The sequence below is a fragment of the Triturus cristatus genome, chromosome 9, assembly GCF_964204655.1.
Source record: "Triturus cristatus chromosome 9, aTriCri1.1, whole genome shotgun sequence".
Classification (NCBI taxonomy): Eukaryota; Metazoa; Chordata; class Amphibia; order Caudata; family Salamandridae; genus Triturus; species Triturus cristatus.
This window is the reverse complement of record NC_140592.1, coordinates 864,546,884-864,566,129: the sequence shown is the minus strand read 5'-3', so window position 1 is coordinate 864,566,129 and position 19,246 is coordinate 864,546,884. Positions and strand designations below refer to the sequence as shown.

The 19,246-nt window shown below is 44.9% G+C and overlaps 1 protein-coding gene across 3 annotated transcripts in view; it reads left to right on the top strand.

The window, feature by feature from the left end:
• The first annotated feature begins 2,118 nt into the window (after positions 1–2,118).
• Positions 2,119–19,246, top strand: part of PPP2R5C (protein phosphatase 2 regulatory subunit B'gamma) — a 1,282,082-nt gene continuing 1,264,954 nt past the window's right edge. The window contains exon 1 of one of the 3 annotated variants that reach the window (XM_085626348.1): positions 2,119–2,373. In XM_085626348.1, the coding sequence (XP_085482474.1) occupies positions 2,347–2,373 (27 nt within the window). In that variant the 5' untranslated portion in view covers positions 2,119–2,346. The remainder of the gene's footprint in view (positions 2,374–19,246) is intronic. The other 2 variants (XM_085626347.1, XM_085626350.1) reach the window with 2 other exon arrangements.

Below are 19,246 nucleotides of genomic sequence, written 5' to 3'. Positions count from 1 at the left end.
GGGCTGAAGCCCTTGGCCCTGGGCAGAAGTGTGACAGGGAAGGCGCGACCCCCTTTGCATCGCTCCACGGCCCCCCTGGGGGTCGCGCCCCACAGTTTGAAGACCCCTGCTTTATTGGCTGCAAACGCAACAATAATGATTAACTGTAACACCTATATGTCAGTTACTTTAGTGCAGTAACAGTTATGATCATTTTGACTGAATTAAGGAAATGATTTCAAATGCAATCTAATATAGACTTGTTGTCCAGAGCAATCCTTATAAGTCACAGCTAACATGGTCAGTGAATTGTGAAACTGGACAGACTAGGTCTATAAGCAATATTGTCACCATAGCATGGAGTCAAGTATCAGTTAAGCATAGAAAGTTGACTCCTCCAACTCAACCATATTTTAATTACTCTCTTTGATCACAGACTCGTAATAAAATTATTTATATGAGGCTGTTAGCTCTTCCAATTCATGACTTTAACCCGCTATGGGCTCGGAGGAATGGTCAGCTAACTTGTAGGCTCTGCAATTATCCACATGAGTCCTGGTTACATCTGCTATGTTGTTGCCCTCATCTTGCCAATTATCACCGATGCCTGTTGGTCCCAGTCTATCGGGAAAAGTTACTGAGACACTGCAGGGAAGCATCCGATTTGGGCTTCAGTAATAATTCATCCCAAATTCTAGCAAGGGCTGGGAAGTTTGTTAACATTATTTTAACTACACTGCATAATGCCCAGCACTAAGAAATTGACAAGTTCTATTGCACAAATGAACGTTGAAGAAAATTAACAATTAGTTATAAGCATTGTGACACTTTTGCTATTGTTTTTTTTATATACTATACACTTCTCTTTTGGACTAAACTGCTAATTGTGATATATAGCCATCAACCTGAAATGCTGCTTTTGGAATTGACATTTATTTCATATTGCCAGATTTTATACAATGTTTTAATCCTTTAATTGTATTAAGTATCAACATGATGTTTGTATGTTACGGTTTTAATTTAACTGTATAATAAAAGAAAGAGGCTCCTCCAACTCGTTCATCACCCATCCAATCAAGATGATGGTGGAAGCTTAAGTAAAATTAGACATGACATGCATTTGCATTACACTTTATGTGTAATTATTGATAGTGGTCAATGGTTCTGCAAAGGCTTCCTACTGCAGTTAAAGAAATCAAGTGTTATGGTAATCCTACTAAGCTTTTACAAATATCTGAATGACTCCCAAGCTGTAAAGTGGTCATGTATACAAAATGATGCATACTAACTTAAAAAGTGCTAGGCTTTGCCCTCTTTAACACTGGTTCTCTTCTTAGCTCCACAACTAACCAGTAAGGTCCCTTACTACCTCGATCATGCCACACTGGGGGTTTTCATACTGGTGGATAAAGCGAGTAGGAAAAGGTCACAAGAGCCGAGAGCTCTAAAACGTATTTTAAACACCACGTGACAAATGGGTTGCTGAGGCAAAAAACAAACTTCACCCTGTCAGCTGTGTAACTTGACGGCCTCGATGAGCTACTACTTCGACTTGAGCGGTCTGTTAAAACGCATAGGGCTCGCAAAATTAGATAGGAAATGGTCCTTTTGTAGACTAAAAATGAGCTTTTTGCATCAAAGCAAGCTCATTGCAGTATACCGACTATGCTGCGCGCCTGGTAAGGGCACCCCACCAGTAGGTTACCAACTCTTCATTCTCCAACCCCCGCCTCAGCAGCTTCTACTGTGCTGATTTCCCCCTTCCCCTAGAGCCCTGTAGCATCTCTCGCCGTGTCTCCATTTCACCGCACGCACCGTCGGTCGCTCCAGTCATCGTTTTCTTGAGCTGCTCCAGCAGGGAGCGGCCCCTGGCTCCCCAGGCCTCCATCAATGAACTGAGGACCCGCGCCGAACTTTCTCCTCCGGGGTCTGCGCTACCGCAGAGATCAAGACTCGCGGCCGGGCGCCTGTTCACCCTGCCGGTGGAAGGCGGCAGGTTGAGGGGTGACCCTCGGCGCGCGACTCGTGGACGTGAACCTGCCCCCGCCCGAACATCCGAAGCAAGGCTGCGCCTCCTCACCCGCAGCGCACTGACAGGAGGTAGCGCTGGAGCATCAGGAGCGGGGGCAGAAGCACAGGGCGGGGCGGTGGGACGTCGGCGCACGTGCTACGGATCGCCCAATGGGTGCTCAGCGTCACTAGAGTCGCGGACGCTGCATTGGCAGCAGCACAGCAGCAGCGGCGGCCCCGGGCTGGAGGACAGTGGAGCTGGGCAACGAGGAAGCGCCCCGGAGGCTCGGGAGCGTGGCCTGACCCAGATCACCGCCGCTTGCGAGGGACCTGGGAGGCGATCGCGCCGGGACCGCAATGCCAAACAAGATCAAGAAGGAGAAAGTGAGTACTGCACGGGGAGGTGGGAGCGGCCTCTGTGGGTGTCAGAGCTCCCCGAGGGGGAGGCGGGCTGCGTGACACCCCGGATAGGTGCAGATGGCCGTGGCCTGCACCCCACGGATTGCTGCCCGGACCGTTGGGAAGTTGCAGGAAGTCAGCTGTCATTGGGAGCTGTCATTGCTGCCCGAGAGCTGGGGCAGGCAGGGAGCATCCTCCTGTGTGTAGGAATTTGCTCCCGCCCACCCCTGGGGGCTGGGCTCCCATCACCATGGTGTCACCATTGATTACAACGGCCGGACGACTTCCGCATTAGTCCCGCACCCTGCCCATACTACACACACACCCCTACTTCCAGTCCACTCAATACACGCCGCACTTGACTCCTAAGGACCCCCCTGTTTATTGCTTGCAATGCAGCTACCATGTCAAAACTTTCAAAGTGTCAAACTCGCAGTGTGGGACTCGACGCTTTCTTCTGTCTGTACTTTCACCTTAGTCCACTGCAATGCCTCCAGTACTTATGCATTACACAACAACCAAAGCACTTAAATAGTGCAACTGAATGGACGACCTGAATTGGCTCTCTAATCTCCCTGTTAAGTCGATTTTGTGTTCTAAAATAAGAAACACGTTGTGGCAATTGATTAAAGCTGTTTTCATAAGCCTGTCTTGAGTTTCCCAGTGCATAAGATGTCTGATAACTTGTATTAATTATGAATGCCTTCTCGACAGAGGCTGATATATGCTTCCTCTTGCGGTCTTCACGAGAAACTGGCTCAATACTTTAAAAAGAAATCGAAGACTGTACAGACTACACTTACGATCGTGATCGTATGTACTCACAGTGCAAGCACTAGAGCTCCTCATTCAACAGGTTTCCTCCCAGGCAAGGCCCCTCTTAAACTATAAGAAAATCTGCTCATCAGATGATTACCAAGAGCAGATTTTCTTCTACTGCAGCCCACGCTGGAGATTAAGAGTACATTTCCTAACACACAACTAATCAACCACTAGAGGCCCCATGCCACATTCAGAGGATCCTTTTCTTGTAAACTTTCCTCATAAGGTTTTTTCGGACCTTGTCTATAAAAGCAATCATCATAACAGTGCAGCGCAAAAGTACAACATTGAGTTAAAGTATGATAAAAAAAATACATCCACCTTTATAGATAAACCAGGGGTTGACCGCATAGTTAATAGTTGTCATCTCAATTATTATTTCACAGTTGTCGAAATACAAGTTCAGTAGTAAAACTCAATGGGCTGGCATCACAGTGCATATATAGATAATATCCCAGATACATACTCTTGGCAAGCTTTCTATAAAACTGATCTTAAATAATTTTTTTAAGCAATCTTTCTTGGCTCTATCATGCAGCGATTCAAATCCTCAAAAATAGCAAAAATGAATAGGTTCATATGACTTCTTACCGATTGGAAAAGCCTCCTTCACTTCTCTCACTCTTGCTGCCAGTAGACTGGAAGCAGTCATTTCTCCTCAGTTTTATATAGGGCAAAACATTAGTAAGTGTCCTTTCGTTTCTACCACTTCATTGTAGCAAGGTAAGTGATCAGCCTTCAATAAGGTGTTATTTCAGTTGCCCCTGAATTTTGATGATGGCAATATACCTTATCCCAACTTGATTAAAAAAAAGTTTTATCCAACTGTAGTTCAGTTTGATTGAAGTAAGTTTCTAATTCCTTGTCTGTTTTATATTTCAAATTCAAATTTCAAAATTTGTATTTGAGTTAGTTCTCTACTGAGAACAACAAATAAGAAATTTAAAAACGACAACAAAATTACATCTGTAACTAAAAGGCTTTGTAAAATTCATCCTAATATAAATGTATACATTTTTTAAAAAATTTAAACAAGTTATAACAAGTAAATTCATTAGGAGGTGATTTTAAAAGATAAATCAAACTCTGTACATTTGCACAGTTGCACTTTGTTTGGATTGGCTTTAAGAACCTCTTTCTAGCAGCAACGACTGTGGGGTTAGGGCATATGAATAGTGCATGTATCAAGTCTTGAACTCCTCCTTGACAGAGGTTGCATAGGCTTCCGACATTTTTATTTTGTGTCCAATTGCAAGTTAGGGATTTAAAAGGGAGGATCCCAAATCGAAGTAAGATCATGCATCTTCGGGCGCCGTGACTTAAAGAATAAGTAAGATAGTGTTGCCTTTGCTTAAATTCCATTGAATCTGCATATGCCTTGTATAGTAACAGTTTTGAACAGTGTAAAATGTCAAGATCATAACTTATTCTTGGCGCTGAGTGTTTTAAAAAAAAGTTTCAAGTGTGCCGGAGTCCAGGATTTCAGCAGATCCACTGTACATTCTGTTAACTTAAGTGCAAACGTTAGATTTTGATAAAAAAACATATTTTGTAGATCCTGGATCAAAGATTTCCGATCCTAGCAGTGCTCTAAGGGTTCCTGGTTCTGTGTGCAAGATGTTATATACCCATCGTATTATGTTAGTAATTCCCCTGGCATATGTACTGGTTAGCGAGAACTTGAGGCGCAGGGCTTGCACGGGCACAGCTTGAGGCACTTTAGTTTTATATTATACTGTGATGTCAGTGGACCCAAACTGGGTCCATATAAATTAACCAATCCCAAGAACAAAATTAACTCTTGTAATACTTGTCTGATTGAGCCAAATTACACTGTGGCCAGTACTGTAAAGGGTTTCAATAACCTGTTTAAACCCTCATGGTGTTAATGCTCCAAGTTGTTGTGTTATGTCAGTAAGCATCACACTATAATTCTGTAGTTGTTCCAGGCCACACGTGCCAAATCAAAGTGCTGCAGGTTGAAATTTGGCTTCCTTTTCAATGCCATTGAGCTTCATCTCATATCGCAGTGGTACCATAAGAGCACTTGCTGGAAGATGGGCTAATCAAATGAGGAAAACATTTTCATTTTCATTGCCACTTGATTATTGTAGTTTTATCTCTCTCTAAATTTCTAAGCCCCTATACAGCTACAGATACTGCTTTGGCTTGGTATGTTTTGATTGTTGGCGAGACAATTTCGAATTGAATATTTTAACAATTATGTTAGGTAAATGTACTCTTTTTTCCTGTTGGACTTGCCAATTGGCGTTAACAGAACAATGAGTGTTGATATAAGTTAATAAAGCCATTGTTTTTGGTGATTGTCCATGGAGTCATATCTTTTTAGCCATTTTTTCCTTGATACATCACGCATTGTTTTGTGTGATTTATAAGTAGCCTATGATCTCTACAAAAGTTAGAGAAACCAGCTAATAAGTTGTTGTGGCCCATACTATTAGTTGTTAAAAAGGTTTTCATTGTCCTCAAACAAAATTGATTTGTGCTCACCATCAAGTGTGGATCATCAAATATATCATATCTTAGGTAACCATGCACCCCATTAATATGAAGACAGAAGAGCGCTTTTCCAAAACACAATCCTGATGGACCCTCCTTGACACCTGCAAACCGTGTGTTGTTTCCCTTCCCTTGCACCATCTTACTTTAATGTAGTTCCCAGTGTAAATGGGTGTGGTGGCTGAAACTAAATAAGGGTGAAATATAATTCTTTCCTGTACCTCCCACAGTTTTGGCTTGAGCGATGCTGGCAAAGACTGGTTTAAGGCCAATATGAGCTACGTAAAGCAGTTGTTTATACAGCTTGACATATTTTATTAGCATCACCATAAGTCAGTGACTGCTTTACAGTCACATCATTGCTGGAAAACTGTTTGTGAATAATAATAATAATTGTTTTACTTGATAATTTAAAGTCCTAGTAAGTTTTATTTCTCACTTAATTTCTGTCCTAACTCCTAGAGACTTATAAGGCACTCGTTCTATGGCACATCAACCGGATCACCAAAGACCAATAGTATCTGTACCTATCATTCCTGATTTCATGACCGCTGTCAGGATCTCCAGGTTGAACCATTCCGTGGTATACCTTTTTTTTTTTGTTCCATTTTCTTTGTATTTTTTCCTGACTGTTATACCTGTCTGTTGGTAATTAACATTCTTTTGCTTGATATTTCTGAGAAGATCAGGTGTAAGGTCGTCACTCTGTATCCTAACAGGGAATTATACTCTTTTTCACTTAATATTTCAGAATATAAAGTTTCATTATTTAATACCTTCTTCCTGGGTAAAACGTTTTCTTGACTTTTTGATGAATTGTTCACTATTCTAGACTTAACAAAGACAATTTCTAATATAGGTGGGATCTTGAATTGATAAATACTTTGTGCATGCGTTTTCCTTTGGCTACATTTTCCCAGCACAACGCTTTTTGTATTGGCCAACATGATCAAACAGTAGACGTTTTTTTATTTTCTTATTGTACAATCTCCACAAAAAAATGAGCTCTAGAATTAAGAGAGCTTAGTCACTGGCTAGATGCTGGGTCACGATCTTATCAACCAAAATGTACCAATAGACTTTGTTAAATATTAAATAATCAATATAGCCCAGAGAGCATTTATACCGATATGTAAATGCACAGGGTTGCATAGAAAGAATGAGTAAGTACATGCCCTCATTCAGTGACTGATAGCAAGCTGTAGCATTTGCTTAGCTTTAGCTGAATGTGGCTTACACCCAAATCAATCACCTTCCACCTGGGGAACATCTTATTGCTTATCTTATAGAACAGTTATCTCCTGAACCACTTCTGAAGGCCCTTCAGGACAGCTGAAGTTATGTTATGTTATGTTACGACTATTTATTGTGCGCACAGATACTCCAGCCAAGGAGCGTCCTGGCGCAGAGACAAGGTAGCACGTAACACAACCACAGGCTAAAAACAGAAACTAAGAAACAGCTAAAACAAGAAGGTTTTTATAGCCCTCCGAAAGGTCAGAAGGTCCTCCAGCAAGCGGATTTCAACAGGCAAGGAGTTCCATGCTGACGCAGCCATTACCCTAAACGAGCGGCCTCCCATGCGGCTAAGCCTGAATCTGGGAACCACCGCAAGGGCCAGACCCTGAGAGCGAAGGCTACGGGCAGGGACATACAAAGACAGACAACTCGACAGGATTTCCGGGCCTGTACCTCTCAAGATTTTAAAAGCAAGGCACAAAACCTTGAAGAGGATGCGCTTCCTGACCGGAAGCCAGTGTAGGGAGCGAAGGACACCTGTCACTGAGCAGAATCTGGGCAAGCCAACAATCGCCCTCGCCGCATCATTCTGAACCCGTTGTAAGCGGGTTAGTTCAGCCTGGTTAGCCCCAGCCAGGAGAGAGCTGGCGTAATCCAGGCGGGAGATGATAGTAGCCTGGATCACCAGCTGCCTGGTCGGGGCGTCAAAGAACTTGAGAACAGGTCTCAAGCCCCTCAGGAGACCGAAACAACAGGCCGCGGTTCTTTTAGTATGGCCTACAAAGGAGAGGCCCGCATCCAGCCATACCCCCAGATTTTTCACTTCCGATACCGGGATCGGAGTAGGTCCCAACTCTGAGGGCCACCAGTGGTCACCCCACAGCTCCACTCCCTTCCCGACGACCATCACCTCTGTTTTAGTGGCGTTTAGCTGAAGGCAATTGCCTGTCAGCCAGCTAGCCACCGCCTTCAGTCCGGACTGAAACCTGGGGGCCTCAATCTCCGCATCCCCACTGAGAGTAACCGCCAGCTGAGTGTCGTCAGCATATGAGACCAAAGTAAGGCCCCACTGCCTAGCGACATCAGCCAGCGGTCTCACGTAAAGATTGAACAACGTGGGACTCAGCGAGGACCCTTGCGGAACCCCCATGGCCAGTGGTTGGTAGTTGGACTTGAAGGGAGGGATGGCAACACAGAAGGAGCGGTCATCTAAAAAGGAGCGGAACCATTGCAACACCTGACCGCCAATGCCAGTCTCCTCGAGCCGATGCAGGAGGATGCTGTGGTCTACCGTATCAAAGGCGGCGCTAAGATCTAACAAAATAAGCGCCGCCGTTTGACCAGCATCCAACCTTGCCCGGAGATGTTCCACCATCACAAGTAGCGCAGTTTCCGTACTGTGCCCAGCACGGAATCCGTTTTGTGTGGGGTCGAGGGCATTGGTCCGGGTCAGATGTTCAGACAGGGCCAGGTTGACGTGGGCCTCCGTGATCTTGGCTGGTCAGGGTAACAACGAGATGGGGCGATAGCTTTCAGGCTTGGAAGGGTCCAGGGTGGGCTTTTTAATGATCGGGGACACCACAGCTTGTTTCCACTTAGATGGAACAGTTCCCGTTTCCAAGGAGAGGTTGACAAGGGAGCATACGGCTGTACGCCCCATAAAAGCTTGGTCTCGGAAGAGAGCAGGCCTTACTGGATCGGATGGGGACCCAGATTTGACTTGCAGCGCAAGTTTGTCAAAACCATCCAAGGTGAGGGGGGGGAAAACAAGCAGTGTAGTCTGATGGTGGACCCCATTTATACTTTCCTCAGTGAACCCTATGCTAGGGAATGTCCTATATATAGCTTGGACCTTCCCCAAGAAGTAAGATGCAAGGAATTCACAATGGGAAAGGGAGCTCACGGTCGTAGAGATAGTCCGCTTCGCTGTGAGATCTTTTACGGCCTTAAAGATAGCTTTTGACGGATTCGGACTGTTCCGGAATTCGGTGGCATAAAAAGCCGCACGGGCTCGGCAGATAGCTCAATGGTAGAGCTTAACGGACTTGGCGTATGCATCTTTTAGATCAGCCCCATAGGTTTTCCTCCAAGCCCTCTCTGCTCGTCTACAGGCACCCTTTAGGGCCCGGAGAGTGCCATCGTACCAGGGACTCGACTCTCTGGGATTGATTTTAGTTGAAACGATGGGTATCAGAGAGTCCAAGGCCCTAGTTATCCATGAACAGAAGAGGTCATAGCCCCTTTCCACATCCGTCAAAGGGCCCAGCGGCTCCTCTAATAGAAGACGATGAAAGTCCTCTAGCCGAAGCTTTTTCCAAGCCCTCTTCTGAACCCGTCTAGCCGTAGAGATGGAAGGAGTGGCCGAGACCGGGCAGAGGATGGACACCAAGAAGTGGTCTGTCCATTCCACCGGAGAGACAGAGGTAATTTGAATCCCCAACAGATTGGTAAACAGGGGATCCAAAATATGCCCCCCCAGATGGGTAGGCTGGGAAACCATCTGGGGAAGTTGAAAGGCCTCCAGGTCAGAAGAGATGGAACGCACTGTCAGGCCAGAGAGGGTGTCAAGATGTAGGTTTAGGTCACCCATGATAGAAAAGTTGGCACAGTCGGCGACCAAAGGGCCAACAGTGTCAGGGAAAGCATTTCTAAACGCCACATCACTGCCGGGTGGGCGATAGACGACCATCCCGGACAGGGTAAACTCAGGGCTGACAGAGACCTTGAACATGGCACTTTCACACCTGGAGATGTTTAGGGCACCCCAGACGCAAGGGTAGATAGATTTTACCACTAACGCGATACCTCCACCCCTAGACAGCCTATTCAAGGTGTACATAGAATAGCCGGGTGGGCAGGCTAGATTGGTAATAGCGGTATCAGCGTCCTGTAGCCATGTTTCCGTCATGGCAAATACGTCTGGAGCTTCCTCCTCAATGAGGTCATAGATATGCTGATAGTGTTTCAGCGCTGACCTGACGTTTAAATTCAGGATCTTCAGAGTAGTAGGAGTGTCTGTAGTACGGCGGGTCTCCGAGGAAATAAACCTTGGGAGAGGATGCGGAGAGTCGAGAGCCCACCCATTACAAGGGCAATGATATGGGCCACGCAATGGGTGTACCGGTGGAAGGGTGCAACAGCGGCTTACCTGACCGATGGCAAACAGGCAATCCCGCGAGTACGTCAGCATGGTGGACCCAGGATGGTATGATAGTCCTTACACAGAGTACCGCGACGTCCAGCGCGTCCTTAGCGCAGACGGGCAGGACTCTGGCACGACTCCGGCCACGCGAGGACACGCCCGCTGCGCGATCCCGCTGCGCTAGGGGAGGAGCTTTAAGTAGGTGTTCCCAGGCTGCTCCTGCGCACTGAAGCGCTGGAGGGTAGAGACACCTCTATCCACACACCCCACTCCAAAATGGCGGCCAAAACGGACAGGTCACCCACCCCAGAGCCAAATCCGCCAAAACGGCAGTGCGGGGGCCAATTATGGTGCAAGTGAAGGGCGCTGTCTAAAAGCAGGTATACAAACAAATTAAACAAAAAAGTTGTTAAAAATCACGTAGGTGAGAGCAAATGCGCGCAGAGCGCTCACGCAGCTACCTTGAAGTAACCTGCTATAATTAACATAGATGAATTCTCTGCCAAAAACTCTTGACACCGTTGAGCAATAATTTTTATTTTTTTTGACCGAGATTCTTGCATATAGGCTGTTCTTTGATAAACATTCATAAGATGGACATCTTTCCCTATTAGGGAAAAATTAGTAAGTTTGGTATATAATTGTTGGAAGTATGTAAAATAGTAACTTTAGAATTCGATTTGTATTTTAATGACATTTCCCGGGATGTTAACTTCTATGAAAAAAGTCATACAGCCAACTTTAAATATAGGAGGCTTAGACCATGGGCACCATCTAGTGTATGGCTGAGTGGGAGACCAGTCTCATTTACAGGACCGTTTGCACTGGACTGTCATGTCAAAGTAACAATCGTCCTACGTAACTTAGGGCAGGCATCCAACACTAGATATCACTCTCTGGGACTGCCATGTGAAGCTTGGAGGTCTTAGGCAGAGAAATCAAACAGTGACCCCGTCTTTGTTGCTTTCAGTTTCAGGAAGCAAGCTCCCACTTTGGCAGTTTGTTTCTTGTAAAGAAAAAACCTTGGCTGAGCATTGCATCTACTTAGCAAGGTTATGTGACTTCAGTCGAGCAGCTGCAGCTCCAGCTCCACTGAGGCCCAGAGATTCCCAACTTCAAAGTCAAGATCTCTAAATTCGTTTGGCGATTCCCTGCAATGAGATTAGAGGCCAAACCATCTACTGGCCAGTGGGTTGCCCAGCAGTATCTAAATGGGCAGAAGTTCTGTCAATGATTGTCTGTTAATTCAGACTGTAATCCTACTGCGTTCCAGGCACTAATTTTAAAGACAGACTTTTTTACAACATTGCGTTTCGAGATCTTTGAACCTGGGATAAGCTTTACCATATCTATTTGTAGAAGTCAATGTACTTGATTTAATTTCGACCTAGTTGCCCTGCTCTCATTTCGAATGTCAGGCCTCTAGAGGTGTCTGTAGAGACATACTTATTAGCTAAAGATTCTGTTGATGTCAGAGACAGGCATAGGAAAAGAACATTTAATTTAAATGCCTCAACTTTCTCCTGGCAGCGACCGATAATCCACTGATAATAAATTGTTCACTAATTTAGGAACTTTAAAAAAGATATTTAACAAATTAAACTGCCCATTCAGGGTAGTCCTGTTTCACTAGCACACTATCACTCCTGGTTACTGAATAAAATGCTCTTTAGGTCCAAACGAGATAATGCATTTTTTAATTAGTGGTGCTTATTTTAGCTTTAGGAGTCCAAACAAAAACACTCATGTTTCTGCTTTGTAACACCTATGTTCCAGCTCCCAATAACATCCTAATTTTACGCAAAACAACATTTTTACAATTTGACCAAGCCAAGACAAAGAATATATAGCAGATTGGAGATCAAAGATTAGCAAGTACGGAAAGTTACCAATATCCTGGTGTATGGTTAGATGCAAAATTACTTTTAAAAAACCAACTAAGGGCCATAGCCACCCAAGCAAATCTCCTGCAAAATTAACTATGTAAAGTCAATAAAAACGTAAACAGCCGAAAGGTTCTTATATCTTGCAGATATTCGAAGTGAAATTGGCACATGCAATTCTTTATGGGTCTCCAATATGGGGCTCAAAATTACTTATTGATCTAGAGAAGATATTCTGTGTTGCAATTAGGTCAGTATTTGGCCTACCAAAGTACTCAAGTCTGTCAACTTCGTTTGGAGTTTGTGATGATGACCTCACAACTGTTATGGACATTCGCTTTAATTATAGCTCAAGATTCAGGAATGCAGCCAAGGCGCCACTAAAAAGGTTAGTCTGAAAAGCACTAGCCAGCTTCCATTAAATACATACTGAGATCGGCATACAGTACTTGGATAAACTCCTATATGAACTACAGATAGAGGAGCACTGGGAAAATAATATAGATTATAACCATTTTAAAGTGGTAGTTAAGTGCGCGTCAAAGCTGGTCTTGTTCAGAACAACAAAGAAAGCTTTTCTAAGATGACAAGGGCACAGCTTTTGATAACATCTTATTCGGCTCTGTCTCCAAAGCCTAGGGTGACCAGATATTGAGAAGTAAAAACCGAGACTGGGGGGGGAGGAGCCAAGATGGCGATCGGGAAGGCAGCGTAGGCTCCCGGCTCCGTGAACCTCCGCATCCCGCACAAATATCCTGCATGAGATCCTTAGCCAGAGCTATATGCCCGTGTTGGTGGTTGAGAGCGGCAACCGATCGCGTGATTCTGAAGTTTCTGGCGGCGGTACCGCCGGAGAAATGTTCATCTGAAGTTTGCGGCCTGTGCAACCCCGGGACCGGGACCTCGGGTGGACAACATGGCCGGGCGGCAGTTCAACAACAGCGGCCATTGGTGACTGGGTGGAGTCGGAATATCGGAGCGGTGCGGATATTGGCCTGAATTTCGCCGTGGTCATTCCTACCGCTGGGCGTAGTGGAACGAGTGCACGCCCGAGGTGGCAATTCCAAGAATATTCGGTAATCGCCTGAGCCCTCGCCAGTGAGCTGCTCGAACGCTGCCTGTAATTCGTCCCGATTTTCGCGGGCTGCTCCCGGATTTTCGTGGGCGCTGGTCCAGGGTGAGGATGACTGTTACCTGTGACCACATACTGGATACATATTCTGTCTGCCCCCGGAACCCTGTTTGCAGTGACATGGAACTTGATGCGTTTGTGCTTAAGTCCCGGTCCCAATCTGGGGTGGAACTACCCTGCGGCCATCTTGATAGGATGGATTCTATCATCCTGTACACTGGGTCTCAGCAAGATCGGGAGTGTGTGGCTAAGAGGAGCGTAGCGGCGCGGGCGCGGGGAGCTGTGCTGGGGTACGGTGACCTTATCGAAGCTCTCGGTGCCCTTCGTTCCACCTTGGTTCACGGCGCCTGGGTATTGGGGAGAAAGCTTGATGGTATGGCGTCAGAGTCGGAACAGTTGCGATCTGCCTGTCCCCAGGTACACAAGGACTTGTTTCACTTCACACAGGAGGACAGTGTCGTGGCCGCCCCTGTGAATAGGGGAAAGCTGGCAACTCCGGACAATGTGCCAACGTGTGGTCGGCTGGCTGTAGGTCTGGTCTGTTCCGGAGGTTTTAGACTTGAGCAGAAGGTGGTGGCTTTGTCCCACGCACAGCCTCCGGCGACCCAGGCAATATTCAAGCAACGGTTGCCTGCTCTGGCTGATTCCTCCATCCTGGACCTTGTGTGCAGTGCATGTCCTGGGGTAGTACTGGGAAAGATGATCCTCCATAATGATGACTGTGTTGGTATTCAGAGACGTCCACCCTGCCTGTGTGTGTCGCTTCCTGGTCTTTGTTGGACGCTCCTCTTCCTCGTAACATTGGACATGGCACTGAGTCGATGGGTATGCATCGGAGGATTCGCAAAGAGAGGCCAAGGATAAGACTGATCCTTCAGAGGTTGTCATCTAATAGGCGGGCGGGCGCAGGGGTTGCGTGCTCTCACGGCATACCTAATAGTGTAATAGGGCATAACGCTCCCCATTTTTCTTTGACATGGTCGATTTTTTGTTGATTACTGTTTGCTTTGGGGAGGAACACATTGTGCGGTTGGGAGAAGCCGGGGGCATGTTTGAAGGCCCTCCTCCAGTTTATTAATACTCTCTCCACTCCCCCGTTAGGTGGGGTTTTCTTTCTTTTTCCTTTTTCTCTGTCTCTTCTATATTTCGGGTTTGGTTTCGGGGCGACAGGCACACTGCTGGGGGGGGGGGGCCGTAGTCATCTGCAGAGGTGCAGGGTGGGGGGCTGGGGGAGGGGATTTCTTAGTTTTTTACTTTGTTTCTATGGCCTCCTTTTTCTTCTCTTATCTTTCTTTGTCTTTCTTTTCTGGGGTCAGTACGGTAGGTTTCTTTCGCTGTCAATCACTGCTTTTTCATTTGTGCCTCAATTTCCGTGGTGTTTTCTGGGTCTTAGGGCAGGGGACTGCAGGCGCATATGGCTCGTGATATTTCTCCACATCCTGAACCTCCTGCTTTAGCGCCATTGACTTTATAGATTGCTGTTTATTGTTGACGTTTACTATTCTGTCTGCCATTTTTCGCTGCTGGGAAATTGTTTGGCACCTGATCCTTCCATCCTCTATTATAAAATGAAAACCTTTTATATCCTGGTTTCCTACTTGGGCTGTTCAGTGCCCAAGAGTATACTAGCATGGAGATTCTGCTCCCCGAGGTGCTGCCTGTGATTAAAATTTGCTTTCTGTTACTCTAACTGCTTAGCGGCCGGCCCCGGGGGTTGTAGGCCCATACTTGTCTTTCGTTGAAATGTCAATAAAGGTTTTTAAAAAAAAAAAAAAAAAAGAGACTGGGTAGACATAAAAGTAGGACTAAAGCCTTTAATGTTACTTTTATGTCGGTCCTGTCTCCATTTTTGCATACCTATGTAAATGCGTGTGTGTGTAAATATATATATATTTTTTTCCACAGGAATTTACAAGATTACATTATATAGCAAGCATTTCAATGCAAAAGATCTCACTTTCGCGAGAGTTTAAGCTATTGGCAGTGCAATAGCCTAAACTCTCGCAAATGCGAGATCTATTGCATTGCAAATATTTGTTTTTCACTAGAACCTATGCGGCGCTTTCACATTCAGGAAGGCCGCGCCCCTTTCTTTAGATGGGGCAAGTACGACCTTAAATGAAACCGCAATATGGGGGCTTTGACAAAAAAAGCATCTGTTTGTCAACTTGACAAACAGATGTTTTTTTGTGGGTAAAAGCGCCCATGCCGCACTTTCACTTTAAAGTTGGCCGCGTACCTTTCTTTAGACGCGGTTTGTGTAAAGAAAGGGGCGTGGCCTCTATGAATGTGAAAGCGCTGCATGGGCGCTAGTAAACAAAAACATAAATAAGTAAGCGTAGCAGCTAAATGCGGACTAGGCTGCTAAAATATATAAATAAATAAAGGCCGCTATAGTTAAAGCAGACCGCCATTAGTAAAAATTTTAAATAAATCGACCGGCGTGCTGTGAGGTAGTGGGTGGAATAGAGGAAAAGCATTAAATAAAATAGTGCTCAATGACTTATAAAGCAGCCCATGTAACAGCACCAGTAAAAGGTCCAGTCGTTATAGGAGGTAACAAATGCAGACAAGGCGGTACCAAGGAAGGACTAGTAAGCCTAATAACGACTTGGAAGCTAGCATTTACGAAGGACAATGACACAAGCCAATTACAAATATGGGCGGAGAGTAGGCGGGCTTCAAAGCCATGCTCCACTACTGCATGCCTCACAGCAGCGCATGCGCTGCCCTGGCTCGACCTAAAAGCTGTGGCAGGACCTCCACCCTGTAAACCCCCCACCCCTCTCATCCTGTTCCCTACTGTCTTTCCTCTGGTGCGAGCAGGCAGCCGACTTCCTCCTGTGTCCCTGAAAGGCAGATAATAAATTAAATAACTTAAGAGTTGTCTCTTGACTGGAGAGCAAAAGTTTCATTTCTGCTTTGCAGGATGACTATCCTATTCCTAAAAACAGGGACATTTCTTGAAAATTAGAAAAACCATCGGGAAGCCGATAGTCTTCTCAAAACGGGGACTGTCCGGAGAAAACCGGAACATCTGGGCACGCTACCACAGCCATACTCGTCCAACAATATGAAACAATCCATGAGGCACCAGTTCATAAGAATGAGATTTATGCTGATACCCCTTAAAACTTTACAACCATGGAAGTGCAGTCAGGACTGCGGCAGAGGGTGCGATTATCGCGCCGAAACAATAGAACATGTGATCTGTTTGTGTCCTCTCTTACTGTATTCCAGGAGGGAGTATTTGCACACATGTTTTAACAGACTCGAAGTTGGATCGATTAAGGCTGCAATAAATTAGTGCCTGTGTGGTGTGGATCTTCTGCTCGTGAGCCACCTATTACAATGTGTGGAGCTTGCAACACAGAAGCTCAAGAATGGAAATGTGGCTCTTCATGCACAGATATGCCCTCTGTATTAAAGGTCCTGTAGGACAGTGTACGCATGCCCAGCAGGTAATGAGATGTGAATGAGGGCTCAGCTTGAAGTACCCAGTAGCAGACTGTAACTAACCACAGACCCATATGAGTAAATGGCTAGTTAACAACAAATTCAACGAATTATCTTGTATTTCTGGTTTACGATTAGAGAAACCCATGATGGACCCGAACAAGGCACTAAAAGGAGCATCAACAAGTATAGCATTCAGCACCTCCTAGGAATTCAGTACGTAAGGAGGATTGCTGTTGGGTTTGAGAGCGGGTGGGTTAATAAGCCTAGCACTTGGGCTATCGAAGCCTTACATCTGAAGCAACTAGCTATTTAACAATGTTGATGTAATAAGCTTAGCACTTTGTCGAAGCCTTAGATCTAAAGAAGGCAGCTTCAGGGCTCGGGACTCATTTACGCTTAATGCTCATTAACTATGAGTGGGACAATCCTGACGCAGATCACACGTATATGATTGAAATGATTAAAAAAATATAGATGTTCAGAGGGCTCGTTCAAATATACTCGACTGTAATGATGTAATATATTAATTGATCATTGTTATCCAATATAGGCACACACTTTTTATTGTAATGGTTTTAATTAAGCCCTCAATTAATTTTGATTGAGTCCTCTTTTAGAATGCTAACGCATTAGTGTTCGGTTATTGGTCGGTCTGGTAAATGCTTCTGCTGAGGATTTTTCCGAGCTTGTCTGTCAATAACTTTAATTATATTTCAAGTAAATGAATCTTTGAAAAACGTTTTTTGCTTATATTCTGAGATTGTTAATTTCATTTCCATCGCATTTCATTATTTTGAGTAGTATTCGTTTTACTTAGGGGTATTTGTATAGCTTTGTGGCTGGTCACAATTCCCTGGGGTTCCAACCTTTCCGTAATGCTCTGTGGAAATTCCAGGACACCAGTTGGAGAAGGTGGCTGGGCACACCACAGGATTGTTGTATCAATAAAATGCCTTGCATAATCACTTCCGCTCTGGAGAATACCTTCCAACATTTTGTCAATGATTTTATAGGTCAGAGCTCAACATGCAACGACCCTGATGGTGATGCTTCAAACCCAAAGAAAGGAGTCTGGCTTCAAGGCACACAGTGACTTACGTGCACTCGACAGCCTAATCATTTATTGCTCATTTTCAGCAATAACAACTGGTGGGTGCAACATTTTTTGTAAATAGTGCTGAGAATAGATAAAACACCACCATTTGTTGGACTCGTAAAGGTCTCACTTACCACAAGGCAAGTCATCTCCTGATGCCTGTGAGGGGCTGACCTTGCAACTTACTTCCGAGCTTCCGCTGACCTCCAGCACTGAAGTGAGTGTAATATGCATCAAATTGTGTCAGCTTTTACTCAGCTGTGTCAACCAGTGCCTCCGATCCTGTCCGAACCGAGACACTGCCAAGCGGTCTATGCCGGATAATGGTGCCATCCAACATGAAGAAACCCCAGGGGCAGAGACACAGTGTAACCGCTTTGGTCACTTGAAGTAGCCTGAAAAGATATATCCACTTACAGTAAATGAAACATGTATGTGATTCTGCTAGTGAGTATTTGATAGTAGTGCAAGACATTCAGTCAATCTGTAAAGTAAATAAAGTGGGACTTTGACAATCCATCTATTGTGAGCTCTAAATAACTGACAACATTAAATTACAATCCACTGTGCTGGGCCTCAATAAATGTATTATCCAGGGCTTGTAAAGGAGTACGCTTCTTACCATCAATCCACATCCAGTGCACTGTTTTGAACAGCTCCCGGAGCCCCTAGAACATAGAAACAGCCCGAACGATCATTCTACTGGCCAGTTTTTGCTAGAAAGAACGGATCAAAATCTGAGAAAATAACACTGAAGCTTACTATGGACTTATTATACAGGCAGGGGAAGAAAGTACAGTGTATATTTAAATATCTTCTAAAAGTCATGAATCCCCAAGGATTTGTAATCACAGATGTGTATAAAGAGAAAAAGTTTAGTTTAGAGGCAAGATTTGCAAAGTCAGTCAACATTGCCATGATCCGACATACATTTTATGCTCAACACAAACATAGGGAGAGATGGTGGATGAGTTTTTTTGCAAGATAGAGGGAGTTACCCATAACTTGTCAGTTTGGACCCATGACTGATGATCAGTTAATCTTATAGTGTGCAAACAAGTAGATGCAAGAACATCTATGGGTGGTGAGCAACATCACTGAAAGAATCCACAGCACAGCCAAGGTAGTGGTTGCATCCGAAATGTGCATGAAAAGTTGCAAAAGATGGAAGGAAGAAAATCAGTGGATGTAGATGTGGCGGATGAATTGTGAAACGAAGTAAATGCAGTTAATTTTTAAAATAATGGCACCAAATGGCAAAGGGTTAACCGGTAAAGGAAATAAAGTAAACAATTATGCCTTCAGGAAGGCACAGTCAAAACCATGTTACAGATACAGCAGTACTTACCACAGTCCCTAATCGATTTTGGGAAGGAATGTGTCACGAAAGGACAATTTGCCTGGATGTGTAGCGACGTCAACAGAGTAGCATTAGTTGATGACTCTGGAGACAAACAATTTCAGAGCATGTTGAGTTTTAAAGACCATGAAGAGGACCAAGGAAGGCATAAAAGGCTAAAGGCACTGCTCAACTTAAAAGGCGGTGAGGTGGCCCTGATGGTAGA